At 41.0% G+C, this 14707-nt stretch overlaps 1 protein-coding gene across 1 annotated transcript; it reads left to right on the top strand.

Moving 5' to 3' along the window:
• Positions 1 to 90: 90 nt before the first annotated feature.
• TMPRSS2 (transmembrane serine protease 2) lies at positions 91 to 14695 on the top strand. The gene is made up of 14 exons (XM_010723927.3): positions 91 to 266; positions 1428 to 1498; positions 2577 to 2775; positions 3105 to 3188; positions 4558 to 4677; positions 5885 to 6014; positions 7099 to 7209; positions 7882 to 7925; positions 8607 to 8781; positions 10507 to 10682; positions 11824 to 11919; positions 12829 to 12971; positions 13783 to 13935; positions 14107 to 14695. The coding sequence occupies exons 2-14, from the start codon at positions 1484 to 1486 to the stop codon at positions 14116 to 14118; spliced, it is 1458 nt and encodes a 485-aa protein (XP_010722229.1). The 5' UTR covers positions 91 to 266; positions 1428 to 1483; the 3' UTR covers positions 14119 to 14695.
• The last annotated feature ends 12 nt before the right edge of the window (positions 14696 to 14707 follow it).

Raw genomic sequence — 14707 nt, 5'->3', positions numbered from 1 at the left:
TTTTTAAATTGCGATTCCTGTTGACTTGCCTCAAAATCACATAATCTTCTCTTCTGTCTGTTATTGCTAAACTTCTGTACCTTTTTTTCCCCTTCTTTTTCTGGCAACAAGGAACAGCAATATCTTCCTGCAGAGTGTTGCTTGTTCTATAAGTTTGGGCAGAACTGAGTTTACCCAACTCTACTATGAAGAACTGACCAAGAATGGATGCAACATAAAACAGAAGTCATGCAGACTTAGTCACCGGTCTTGATGAGCTACTTACTGTAAGTAAGAATAAGACTTGTTTTCTCGTCTGCCATGCAAACAAGAGTTCAACAGAGTGCTATTCTATTTATTTCTTACTGGTAGTACTAATAGGTAAATACCATGAACAGCCATCCTAAGCTGTTGTGAACTTGGCATGCTCTTCAGTGCTAAGCTGCTCTTGAAATTCACTTCAGAGATGTTTACGGTTTGGTTCTGGGTGAGGTAATGATCTAGGTGCAGGCTCTAAAAGAACTTCTTGCCTCAGGCTGAGTTGTGCTGTGTCTTTATGCAACTGCTGTCTGCAGCATTGGCCTTCAACAGGGGCCAGGGCTTGCTGGAGCTGCAAAGCTGGAGAACTGTATTGCTCAGCATGTGACTGAGCCCCTTTTTCTGCTTTTCCTCACGTAGAGTAACGTTATGAGAAGTCTGTGTAGATCTAATCATTTATTAAAATGATTGCTTGTGGTGGTGTGTAACCTTCTGTGTTAGAAATATGGCAGCAAACATTGTCGCATGTCTTGTGTATCTGCTAATTGTTAGTTTTACCTAGCGTTAATGGTTAACTTTAAAATAAAGTGCTATATTCTTGAAATATCGGATGCAGCTCTAACATTTGCATTGGTTTGGCTTGCTGTTGCCCCACTGTGCTTCTTTCCCCATTTTTAGTGTGGTGGCCACAACACACAACCAACACGGAAGAGTGAAAACGGAGTGGTTTGCTGGGCTACCGGATGTAGCATTATTAAATGAGTCAATTGAATTTGTATTTCCTGATGCTTTGTTTGCATTCTTGTTTCCGTGTCACGAGCTTTGGTGATACATGAGTAAGTGCTGAGAGAGCCCGGGGAGCAGCCGGGTGCTGACAGCAGGTGGAGGCTGACAGGCTGCTGGACATTGGCACTCCTGTAGCAGGAGTGGGCACCGCTGCCATCCTCTGGGTTTGCACGATGCTCCTGTGGATGAATGACTGCCACTGTGTGATCCACTGGGTTGTACTGAGGGACTATTGAGATCTAGTTTCAGGCTATATCTTCATTTACGCTCTCTCTCAAAAGACTTCGATATATCGTTTTCCCCCTAATTTGGCATTTTTCTAAAGATTTAACTGATGAGAGAGGTGGACAAAGCTTTTTGGTTATAACCATTTCCATTATGACCACTTTTCGTTTTTTTTATAGGTTCAGGCTTTACATCTAAACACTTGAATTGTTTCAGTACTGCTGACAAAGGAAAGATGACCTCTACTGTAGTAAGTGAATAAAATATTCCTTTCTGAATTTTTGTTTTTATGAGGTTGTGTTTCTTTACAACTGTTGGAATGGAATGCTGAGGGATGTGCTGGTTAATAAGTCTTTAAAGAGGTGGATAGAAGGAATTCTCATGCTTTCTGCATAATGGGAAAGATACACTACAAGACAGGACTAAGAGGTTTGAATTAATTAGCCTTTCAAGTGCTCAGATATTGCTGGGATTAGATTTATGCTTTTAAACCATATGTTTGAGAGAGATTGGAGTGGCTTCTGATTCATAAGTCTCTTGCAGGATAAGTATTCTGCAGCCTGTTGTAGGCCAGGGTGTTTTGGAAGTAGCTCAGGTGTGCCTTGCATTGCCATGGAACAAAATGGCAAATAAACCTTTTTCTTAAACCTGGACATCTGAGTATATAAGGGCTGTTAGTTGTCAACATTTCTTTTGATGATGGTATTGCCTGAACCTTGCTCCTTATTTGTACTGATGTTCAAGTGAAATGACTAGTGCAGCTACCTGGTAGGCTGGGTTTAAGAATCCTTTTAAGGTTGAATTATTTTGGATTGGAAAACAGATCTTTTAACATGCCTTCAGGGTTCACTCTGTTGCTATTTTTATTATCCAAAGTGTGAGGTATTAGGCACATGCTGTAAATCTCTTTCCCATGTAAATTGGTGTGGTGGACACTTGCTTTAGCTGGAATTTGGTAGGACAAAGGGGAATGGTTTTAAACTAAGACAAGGGAGGTTTAGGTTAGATATTAGGAGGAAGTTTTTTTAACTCACAGGGTGGTGACGCACTGGAAGAGGTTGCCCAGAGAGATTGTGGATGCCCCATCCCTGGAGGCATTCAGGGCCAGGCTGGATATGGCTCTGGGCAGCTTGGTCTGGTGGTTGGTGACCCTGCACATAGCGGGGGGGCTGGAAACTGGGTGATCATTGTGGTCTTTTTCAACCCAGGCCATTCTATGATTCATTACCTAGTAGAGTTCTGCATGAAGGTGGCATCTCAAATTTACTTTGTTCTAATTGCAGTCTTGCTTTTTTTTTTTTTTTTTCTCTCATAACGTTATCATTTAGAATCCACCACCATACTACGAAAATCGTGGCTTCCAGACAGAAAACTACTATTCTGCCAGGCCACAAGTAGGTGCTAACCCATATCCACATTATTCTACGAATGTTCCATCAGTGCCAACTTATATCCCAAGAGTTTCAACCCATCAGTCAAGCATTCCCGTAACACCTTCATCCAGTTCGTCCAGGACGTGTTCATCAAGTAAGATTTGTTGGCATTTCTTCCAAAGTTAGACTTAATGTCTTCCAGAGAAAGATAAGAAATAAAAGTGCTCTTTCCTTCAGATTCCTGTATTGAGAGAATCTGTGAGGGCTGCCTCTTCTCCATAAATGAGGAAGTGGTGGCAGGTTGGGGTGCTGTTGTAACAGGAACCTGAACAATTTGGAGGAAAGGTGGTGAAATGGAGAAAAGTTTGAGCAAGCACCACCAATTTTTAAATTCAGTGAAATACACAAAGCACTTGTGACCATGCTGGAAATTACCTTATTTGTGAACCTAATTTCTCATTTTTATCCATGCTTTCATTTCAGGTATAAGGAAAATCATCATAATTATAGTATCCGTTTTAATAGTCATCGGTTGTGCAATTGCTGCTTTCTTGATCTGGTATTTTGGTAAGAATTATTCTTTTTGCTTTTGTTCTGAAAAGAAAAGATATTGTGATCTTTTAAAGTTAGAAATATAGATTCTTGTCTTTTATTTTATGCTGAATTAAGGGCAAGGAAGTCTTTGTTACCTGTTTCATAAGAGGTAAACTAATGTGGCTTTTAAAAAAAGGCCTTAACTGTGGGATGTTTGTTTGTTTTTTAATAGTGCTACTGTTGCTTTCTTTTCATTTTGTCAAATGAATACATTTTTGACATCAAGTGATGTCAGTTTTTTGACTCCTCTCAAGCACCTGGCTCTTCTGGAAAGCTACCATCTATCTGGGAACTGAGGCAGTAGCTTTGTAGTAGCTTTACTAAAGAGTAGCTTGACATCTTACAAGGGTTTGTGTTTTGGTGGATAGCTGGCATGTGACTGTGGGCAACTTATCCTACAGTTCATTTAATTTGGGAAATTACTACTATATATTAACACTGAAATGAAACTGTATTCTAAATTCTAACTTGGCTTAGCTTCAAAGGAAGGAAGGAGATGAAGTAAATTCATATGCCTTAACTGCTAAAGTTAAGGTAAATGATCAAGGCATATTTTACTTTGGTAATATGGGACCATACTTAAAGCTGAACTAATTTGCCTATGTTTGTATTGTGAGGCTTTTGATGCAAGTGGGTTAAAGTTGTGCATGCCCAGTCCAAATAACCACCGTAAGCTGGAACACAGGTGACATGTTGAACTTGGACGTCATCTCCAACCGGAATGACTGGGCTCTGAAGCTGGGCTACAGCAGTTATGTTTGGCTTACCCAAGTCGATTTTGTGATAACTTAATTTCCCTTTCAACTGAATAATTTTTTGAAGAAAATTGAAGAACAATTTGCTGTGTTGTTAGGAACTTCTCTGTTCTGTATGGGAAAGGAAAGGAAAACAGAAGGTAGGTCTTTTAAAATTATTAGGCAGTCATTTTGTGTTCTTAGTTGTTTTTTTTTTAACTCAGATTTATAGCAGGGTGAGTGTAGTCTTCTTTTAAGCAGGACTGAAAACAGCAAGGTGTGATTAATTTCTTCTTTCTTCTCCGCTTTGTTCGTGTGAAGTTGAGTCCTTTTAGAATACTTAGTAGAGCCTTTTTATTTGGGGGAGACAATGGACAAAATTGTCCATTCAGTCAGCTGCATCAATGAGTTAGTCTGACAAGTGATGTGAAGGACAGAGCAATAAATCTTTGATTGCGTTAGGCAAGGTTTCTTCCCAGCTCTGAAGGAATTAAGAATTTGCTGATGCTTTGCTCTATCAAACACGCTCCTTAAGGTGAGTTGGCAGTGATTGCTTGAGGCTAAGCTGATGTTCAGTCTGATGACTTTGTTGTTCTCTCTCCTTTCAGTTGAGAATCCTTGTCTTGGATCCTTAATAGAGTGTGGATCTTCAAGAGTGTGCATTTCTCCCTCACTGTGGTGTGATGGAATAAGTGACTGCCCAAACGGGGAGGATGAAAACCGGTGTGGTGAGTACCAGCGGTCAAGGCAGAGGACCTCCAGCCAGCAGCAAGAGTTCTTGAGCAACTTCCCTTGCTAAGTTACCATAGGGCCAGCTAAGGCTCAGCTGTAACTCTAAAATGTCTTGGGATGTTTGAATACATCAAAACCTATATCTGGATCTTCAGTCGGTTTCCGGTTGATTGAAAAGCTGAAGCAAAATGACTGGCTCAGAGTTGAGTTTGCTTGAGTTTTAATATTTTAAAAACTGTTTCTCTTTTTATTTGAATTTGGTTTGTGCGAACCTGAGTATGACATTGGCTCTGGAATGAACTGTTGCTGTAGAACTTCAGGTGATAGCATAGATCTTTTTCCACATATTTCACATTCCTTGTTCTCCAGGTACTTATTTCCAGCTTCTCATCTGCTTTGTGTAAGAAAGCTTGGTCTGATTTAGTGTTTTTCCAACTCAAGAGCTGACAAGAAAAGCTGTGGTGAAAAGCTGAAATTGTAAGGTGAAAATGTCACCTGTTTGCCTATTTGAAAGGTCTGGCATTTTGATGCTGGCACCTGTGTTGTGCTTATGCTGTTTGTGAACTCCTGTTCCCTACGTGCTTCATGCAGTATTAGCTTTTACTGGCATGTGCTCTAACAGCTGTTCCTCTCCATTTAGTTGAATAATGAGTTTTTGGAGAAGCTTGTTCAGTCTGCTCTTTTACTTGAACTATTTTGCATTAAATTCTTTTGCAGATAAATACACAATGGGGCATAGAAGATTGCTCCTTGTTATGTTTTTGCTCTATAGCACTTGTCTGAAGCAATTTGGCATATTAAGATGTAATAGAAATAGATTATGTCAGATTATATTTTATTTACATGTAATACATGATTGTGTAAGTAACAGATGAAAAATTGAGTATTGCAATCTTCTGCAGTGTTAGAATATGAAAGAGTTTTGAGAATAAGAACTGAAGTGGTGAACACTATATTGCATACTTTCCCTTAAAATTTCTAGCACTCTTATATTGCCTTATGCAAAAGAACTAAATCTTTGTAGTATTTCTGTCTACTTGATATTTACTCACAATTTGAATAGATGGCAGCATTTAATTAGCTTGTGCTACAGCTTGTGCATACAAATATAATTGGTGGCAGAAGCTTTAAACAGAGCAGTAACATAGTGTGTGTGGTGTTCTTATGTTTTTGGGATTTTTTCTTTTCTTCCTTTTCTGGCAGTTAGACTTTATGGACCAAACTTCATCCTCGAAGTTTATTCACCTGTCAGCCAAACCTGGTACCCTGTTTGTCAAGATGACTGGACTGATGATCTTGGAAAGATTGCATGTCAAGACATGGGCTACAGTGTGTAAGTCTAACCTTCGTCAGTCTTTGCAAATACGTGGAAAAGTTAATATTTCCATCTTGCAGTTTTTAAGAATACAAATCAGAAACAAAAAGCAGCTAGTGATCTAGCTTTGAACTCAAGCGAATCTAATTTAACAATGATAGGTGTTACAGAATCAAAATGAAAGTTTCCTCTGACAGGTGATGTGTGTCTGGCATGCATGCAGTAGTTACTGTGTGGGGTCACTTGTATGTAAAAATTTACTAATAGTAATCCTCCAAAGCTTGCTTCACAGTACCAGCTTGTTATAGTTGCCCAGTAACATCCATTCTGGCTTAATTTGTCATCAGTATTACATGGAAAGCTTTGATCTCCTGAGGACACAAATAACAGATGCTTGTGTGGAAGATTAGCACAAATGTTTGTGGCAGGAATACTGTCCATGTTCTCCATGCACAATGCTGTAGCCTGAATTCTTCTGCAGTTGAAATACTTTGTTGCCTGTCTCTGATGTGGCAAATGCTGTCTTCCAGTGTGTAATGTAATGAAGGCAATTAATTGCCCAGGCAGATCTGGCATGTGCATAGGTTGCCTGCAGCACTTGTAATTAAGGACTCTGAACCAGCAATAACCAAAGTAGTTCCCAGACAGTAAGTCAGCCCAGCGGCAATGTTGCACGGCTGTTCCTCAGCTGGGAAGCCTGCAGAGCAGCAGCATTTACTACCCCTGCAGCTGTCCCAGAGAAATGTGGCTGCTAGAACTTATTAGACTTGAACTTTACTGCGTATGTAGAGATGCAAAGGCATCTCTTCATCGTGCCTTGTTTCATGAGACTGAAGATTGGTACCATGTACACGTAATAGATAACAATATTATTTGAATCTACTAATTAACTGTCTGATGGGAAACTGAGCTTGAAAGATTTCTTTAAGAATCAGTCTCCGGAGCTAGTACTGCACCACTGGGTTCTTTCTGTGCTTAATACAGAAAGAAATTAATATTTTAGAATTGCCTGTGTCAGAAACTGTGGCTTGGCACTATTTATTGTCATTTGTTTGAAAATCAAAACTGCTGGTTTTCTTAGTACGATCTTTCTGTTTCACAGAGATACATATTACTATAGTCAAGGAGTAGCAGTTGATGTTGCCATTAAAAGCTTTATGAAGCTAAACACAAGTGCGGGGAATACGGACTTGTACAAAAGGCTGCAAAGCAGGTATCATTGCTTAATACAAACTAATTTATTTTTATCAAGAAATTATTTTTATTTTTTTGGCTGTTGTAGGAGATATAGCCTGTCTAACAATAAAAGGAAAGAGACCTTGCTTCCAGTCTGCTTGCAGCAGCTGCTCTTCTCTGTATTTAAAAACATTTCTCCATCTTTCTACTCTTCTTTTAAATGTGTACATGCCCTATCCTGTTCCTCTGTGCTCTTTGGAAGGTTGACATGTCAAAGTTGCATTAAACAAGTCTGAAGCCTCTTATTCACAAACATGTAGATTGCTATACCTGAAAAGTTATTTTCTTACTCCCTTATTGTTCAGTTTCTTCTATGACTATTTCATAAATCAACTCAATTTTCTTTTATGCTGTTCTTTATCTTGCTCCTCAATAGGCTTACAAGCCTTATGTGCTGCCTGGCTGTACTGTGGTCTGCGGTCTCCCACATGACGGTTTTGGCGAATGCAAGAAATGCTGAAGGCCAGATGGGTATTGGTAGGGTAGCTGGAGAGAGTGAAGAAAGGAGGAGAGCCTCAGCAGGAAGATGAGCATGAAGGCAGGGCATATAGCTGGAATGGGTAGGAAGCATCTGGAGGGTGAGCTCTGCCCACTGTCTGCTTCGCTGGGTATCCTAAAGCTTGTTTGCTCTTTTCTATTTCTATTGCAGCGATTACTGTGCATCAGGAAATGTGGTTTCTCTGCGCTGCATAGGTAAGTGTATGTTTCTCAGACTTTTACTCGTTGAAGCCTTGAAGCACTCTGCCCATAAATCCTTTTGAATCTGCATGAATGATTGTTTGGTGGGAACCATGATTAAATTCTGTACCCAGGTTTCAGACTTTAAGGGGCAGAATGGAAGAGGAAACAAGGGGGATGGTTAGGTCCCCAGCTCTGTCTTTATTGTAACATGTTCCTTTAAACAGCTTGCCCCACGGTGAGCTCTGTAGTCACTGCTGTGCGATGTGGAGGGAAGTCTTTAGTGCACTGTCTGTCACATGGCCATCCAGTGGTCATCACTGTTCCTCACCACAGTGAGGGTGTTGCCTGTCTTGTTGCGTAGTGGTGTGTGTCTGTGCGGCTTGCCAAAGACACTCAAAGGCCAGGTTCAGGGGGTAACAAACCACCCTCTTACAGTTCACTTCTGAAGTGATGAACTGTGAGCCACAGCTACCAGTGAGGAGGGCAATGTGAAGGACTGGAGCCTTGGTCCACCCTGTTCCCATGAATCCGAGCACCACAGAGCAATGGCTGGGCTGTGGCATCAACTCACAGCAGTGCAGTGGATGTGGTCCATGCTCCCTTTCCATCGAGCTTTAGTGAAGCCTGGAATGAAGAAACCACCTTTGAAACCAGCTCTCTCTAATGCCTGTCTGTGTACGCCTGACTCCTCAGAGTGCGGCCTGTCCACTAAAAGCACAGCCATCATGAGCAGAATTGTGGGTGGCAGCATGGCGACGCTGGGGCAGTGGCCGTGGCAGGTGAGCCTCCACGTGCAGGACACCCACATCTGTGGAGGCTCCATCATCACCCGCGAGTGGCTGGTGACTGCAGCCCACTGCGTGGAGGGGTGAGTACCTTTATTTCCTCATGTCTTCATGCCGCAGGGTAGAAAAACCCAAGCCAGTATCAACCAGAGATGGATGTATACCTATCTGGGGAACGCTTTGTGTAGGCTTCGACGAGAAGGAAAGCTGGTATTTTGTCAATTTTTAACTTGAAAGCAGAAACTTAAAGGACAGCTAAGTGTATTTATGTTTAAAGGCAGCTGCTTTTATTGGAGGGAAAACCCAGTAAGCAAAGACATTTTAACGGTTGGTTGAATCAGAATTTGAGGCTCAGCCAAGGGAAAATAACTTTGTCCTTAACCTTGAGAAAGGAATGTGAGTATTTAGTTCTATGTGAAGATCTTATCCCTCCTCTGTTTTCTAGTGTGTGCTCCATAATATACAAAAGTTTTAGGAGCGGTGACCAAGGTATAGCTGGGTTTTAAGATTCAGGTTAATTTTTTTATTTATCTATTTTTTATTTTTATTTATTTATTTATTTTTTGCAAAGTGGTTGTCAGTTCCAGGAGGGTGTTTTAACACATGTAGAAAGTTCTCTACAGAGCGTGTGGGAATTGTTCTGGAGCACAGAGACGACTTAAATTGCATCTAGTGAATATGCCTAATGTTAAAAACAAAAACAACAACAAACAACCAAACAGCCACCTAGCATTTTCAAGATAAAGAAATTTCTTCACTAGATCATGTTTTTGCTAATTCTGGTTTCTGCTGCCCTTCCATGTTTTAGATAGCACACGAGTGATAACACTGACATATGAGACTTCAGAAATAACACCTTGATCCCTCAGTTGCTGAAATCAATAAAGAGGCTTCAGTGTTCCAGTCTCAGACTATAATTTGCTGTGCTGAGTGACAAAGGGGATTGACAGTGATACTTAACTTACTTCAAATAATTTTGTACACTTATGAAACTGGAGTTAAGCTCTCCTGAAGTTCGATGGCCTATACTTTGTCTTTCAGGAAAAAAAGAAAAAGAAAAAGAAAAAAAACAACTAAAAAACCTTGTCATCAGTTTTTGTTGATACATTTGCATTACAGTAAAAATCATGCTGCTAAAGTTGAATGATGAAGGGAGGCTGGCCAAAAATAAAAAAGGCATGAGTTACTGTTTGCTTTTGCCTTCAGAAGTGGCAGTCAAATACATATGCATTCTTGGTCATGGATAATAAAGACAATTCTTGGAAGGTTGAGTACAGTATCCAATTCTGGGCTTCCTGGTGCAAGAAAGGCAGGGATCTCCTGGAGAGAGTCCAGTGGAAGGCCACAAAGATGATAAAGGATCTGGAGCATCTCCTGTATGAAGAAAGACTGAGCGATCTGGGTGTTCAGCCTTGAGAAAAGAAGACTCAGAGGGGATCTGATTAATGTTTATAAGTATCTTAAGTGTGGGAGTCAAAAGGACATGGCCAACCTCTTTTCATGGCCATAAGCTGGAGCATAGGAGGTTCCACACTAATATGTGAAGTAACTTCTTCACAGTAAGGGTGATGGAGCACTGGAAGAGGCTGCCCAGAGAGGCTGTGTATTCTCCTTCTCCGGAGATTTTCAAGACCCACCTGGACGCCTATCTGTGCAGCCTGAGGTAGGGGGCTTGCTTTGCAGAGGAGCTGGTCTGGATGATCTCTGGAGGTCCCTTCTAGCCCCTACAATTCTGTGATTCTGGGGTTCTGTTTCTGAGTTTCTCTACCAGTGAAGCAAATCTTCTAACACTTGTTTTTTTTCTGTAGACAATTTTCTGACCCATACGTCTGGACTGTTTATGCTGGGATTCTCAACCAGAATGAGATGCACTCAATGCCTGGATACAGAGTGCAAAAAATAATTTCCCATCCAAATTATGATACAGATTCTAAAGACAATGATGTTGCCCTTATGAAGTTAGAGACACCACTGAGTTTTACTGGTATGCATTCTGCTCTTCTTAAGGAAGGGGGGGGGGGGAAAAAGCAGGGGGTAGTGAGCATGTCTCTTAAAACTTCCAAAGTTGATCAAGAAATCCTTGTAGATACTTACGGGAAGAACAAAAGAATATGAGTAGAGATACCTTAATGTGTCCAACCAACAAAAAAAACCCAATCCCTTAAAACCAACCCAAACCTCTGTTCCAAGTTCTTGATCAGATTCCTTGCTTTAAACTAAAAAGGGAGGTTTAGGTCAGGTATTAGGAGAACAGTGAGGCGCAGGCACAGCTGCCCAGAGAAGCTGTGTGCCTCATCCCTGGAGGCGCTCAAGGCCAGGTGGATGGGGGCCCTGGGCAGCTGAGCTGGGGGGGGGAGGGGCAGCCCTGCCCAAGGCAGGGGTTGGGGTGGCATTGGCTTTGAAGTCCCTTCCAACCCAAGCTGTTCTATGATTCCCCATATTAGCAGATTGGTAACTTTTTTAATACATAAAACTGAAAAGGGATTTTCTTAAAAGTGCTTCTTTGTAAGCAAGCCATAGAAACTGAAATATAAAACATTAATTAAAGTACTTCATATATATAGGTTCTGGTGTGTGTAGGTGCTATACTTACAAATCCTGTATTTCAGTGTATCAGTTTAAACCTACTCGAGGTAATCTGGAGGTTGTCTGCTTGCTAGAATGTTTGTCTGGAATCTTTTATTTCACCCTTCTTGTATACAAGCATTGAATTCTACTTGCATTTGCATTAGTGATTATTTTCAGCAGGATTTTGCAAACAGGATGAAGCTAGTTGTTGGAAGAGTTTCTTCTCTTGTCCTTATTTACTGATCACACGAACTGTTGTTAATTGTATCAGGTAGCCAGATTGCCAGTTGAATAGAGCCAGACACACTAACTGTGCTCCTTCCTCACTTTGAGGTCAGAATGCTGTAGTCCTCTAGGAAGGAGCAACTGCTTAGCTTTTCACTGCTGCTTGCGTTGCAGGGTATTGCTTAGCTGCAATGAGGGTAAAGTACCAAGAAAAGAGCACAGCGTGTATGTATTTAAAGCAAATGCTGGTCATGATGAGTAATGTCGTATCCACTTGTTTCGGATTATGCCTGGACATCTGGGGCTAGACTGTCCCTATACTTGCTTTGTAGATACTGTACGGCCAGTTTGTCTGCCTAACCCGGGAATGATGTTCCAGCCTAATCAGGAGTGCTGGATATCTGGGTGGGGAGCAGAGTACCAAGGAGGTAAGCATGGCTCTGACACATTTGGGTCTTCTACACAGCCAATCCTCTTCAGACTAGATAAATTTGTGGGAATTGAGAATGAAAAAAGAGGCAATATCAGAAGGCTGAGAGAGCTGGGGCTGTGTAGCCTGGAGGAAAGAAGGCTCTGGGGAGACCTGAAAGCGGCCTTTCTGTATCCAAAGGGGGATATAAGAAGGAAGGGGACAAGCTCTTCAGCAGAATCTATTGTGACAAGACAAGGGAAAATGGTTTCAGTCTAAGAGTGGAGATTTAGATTGGATATAAGGAAGACATTTTTTACTGTCAGAGTGGTGAGGCAGTGGCACAGGTTGCCCAGAGAAATGGTGGATGCCTCATCCCTGAAGACAGTCAAACTCAGGCAGGATGGGGCTCTGAGCAACCTGATGTAGCTGTAGGTGTGCCTGTTCACTGCGGGGGGATTGCAGTAGGTGGCCTTTAAGGGTCCCTTTCGTCTCAAACGATTCTATGATTGTATGAAGTTTGTGGTCTGGGACAGGGACGGGGCTGCTGAATTTGGGATTTGCTGCCCCCTAGTGCCGGACCGCGAAACTGAGGAGGACTACTTCATTCATTGCTTTGTTCACGTGCTTTTAATAGCCCCATGGCTAATATAGTTGGTTGGACTTGTAGTAGGCAGGTCCTTATTATCTTGATTTACAGTACGCTAACAGCAATGCAGAGTAAATAACCCCTAGGAAAGGAGTTTAAATGTCAGGGTATTTTCTGCATGATGGACTTTTCATCTTAAGCATCCATCCCTGAATTTCTTACAATTTTATTTTGTCTTGAGTAATGCTAGCCACTGAAATTTGTAATAAGAATGTAATCTGATGCTTATTCTAATATTGTCTTTGTTTTTATGTGTTTTCATGCTTGTTTCAATTTTAGGTAAAACAGCAAGTGACTTGAATTATGTCATGGTACCCTTAATAGAACGTTCTACGTGTAATTCTATCTATGTTTACGATGGCTTGGTCTTGCCTACAATGGTCTGTGCTGGATATTTACAAGGAGGAATTGATTCTTGTCAGGTAATTATTTCTAATTAACATCTAACAGTGATCTGGTTGATAGTTTTTTGTGCTCTTATTAGTAGGGAATTTATCACCTGTTAATTCCCAACTGATAGAATTTTTAATATGTTTCTAATTGACTGTTATGACTAATAGTTCAGTTGGGCTTCTTGTTTATTTTGTGGCACATCCTTTAAAAGAGAGAGCTTTTGTGTCATGCTCTGCATGGGGGCCAGTGCTGAGGTCTTGTTAAATATGCTGAGGCTGAAGCAACCTTTATATGTGCTTCAAGGATGTTTGGTAATCTCATACTTGAAAAAGAACAAATGCTCTTTGTAATCACTACAATACTGTAGCATTATACTTGTGAACAAGGAAGTCAGTAAAGTCTGCCTTGTGCTTTGGGCAAACTATTTTATTCCTATGGTGTATAGTCTTCATTTAATACAGTAATTGCCTAGTGCTTTGTTGTAGTTGCTCTCTTGCAATAGTGTTTAGCTCTTTCTTTTGAAATCCAACTCATATTCCAAGGGGGAGCGGTTTTAAACTGAGACAGGGGAGGTTTAGGTTAGATATTAGGAGGAAGTTTTTCACTCAGAGGGTGGTGGCACACTGGAATGGATTGCCCAAGGAGGCTGTGGATGCCCCATCCCTGGAGGCATTCAAAGACCAGGCTGGATGTGGCTCTGGGCAGCCTGGTCTGGTGGTTGGTGACCCTGCACATGGCAGGGGAGTCGAAACTAGATGATCTTTGCGGTCCTTTTCAACCCAGGCCATTCTATGATTCACTGGTGGCCAGTCACTAACAATGCACCAATGTTTTGTGCAGGGTGACAGCGGAGGTCCTCTGGTAACAAACAAAAACTCGGTGTGGTGGTTGGTTGGAGATACCAGCTGGGGAACTGGCTGCGCTAGTCCCAACAGGCCGGGAGTTTATGGAAATATGACTGTGTTTACAGACTGGATTTATAAAAATATGCAGGTAAAATGTTTCTATCTTTCTAAATGCCCCAAGTTGTGGAACTTGAATTTGATCATTTATGTCCCATGACTTAAGTGACAATAGAGATATTCCATGGAGAAACATCCGAGCTATTGATAAGATGGTCTATCAGCACAGCTAGAGCCTTTGTTTTGTTTTGTTTTTAAACAGGCCAACAGATGACAACGCCATTTCTCATTCAATGTTTCTGAGAACAAGAGAAAATGAAGCCATGGGTGCCTGGGATATTTATTCACTTTTACAAATGATTTTTTTCTTTGAATTTTTTTTTTTAATAACATGAAGGATTGCACACTGGATTATGTGCTGGCTACAGAGACTGATTTTAGTCAGTGAGGGATTATCACAATAAGCACCTTTATTGATGGGGTGCTCTTGGAAAGTCGTTCTGCTAAATGCTTGCTGAGATTTTTTTTTTTAGCTGAGTAACTTTCACTTGGTAATCAGGTGCAGGTTTAAAATGGAAATTTTAATCACAACTTCAGATTTTTGTAGCAGGGTTCTGAGACGGTTGGTTTTGTGGGGTTTTAAATTAACTGTTAAGTAATGTGAATATTGAATCTCTGAGCTGCTGGTTGGCAATGGAAGAAGAAATGAATGTTTTTTAGTATATATGAAGGGAAGTTTTCATGCACTATGGTAGTAGAGGCACAGAAGAAGAAAAAAAAAAATACAAACTTGCATATTCAGGTAGTTATAAATCCTCAGGATCATGACAACCGTCATCCAACTCAGATTGCTCCAAGTAAGA

The sequence above is a fragment of the Meleagris gallopavo genome, chromosome 1, assembly GCF_000146605.3.
Source record: "Meleagris gallopavo isolate NT-WF06-2002-E0010 breed Aviagen turkey brand Nicholas breeding stock chromosome 1, Turkey_5.1, whole genome shotgun sequence".
NCBI classification, from domain to species: domain Eukaryota; kingdom Metazoa; phylum Chordata; class Aves; order Galliformes; family Phasianidae; genus Meleagris; species Meleagris gallopavo.
This window is presented reverse-complemented; position numbering and strand designations above follow the sequence as displayed.

What these genes read in the sequence shown, in the direction of transcription:
- TMPRSS2 (XM_010723927.3), top strand. An exon ending in GCAGCCCACTGCGTGGAGGG is followed by an intron (nt 8,782 to 10,506) that starts GTGAGTACCTTT and finishes TTTTTTCTGTAG; the next exon opens with ACAATTTTCTGACCCATACG. An exon ending in GAGGAATTGATTCTTGTCAG is followed by an intron (nt 12,972 to 13,782) that starts GTAATTATTTCT and finishes TGTTTTGTGCAG; the next exon opens with GGTGACAGCGGAGGTCCTCT.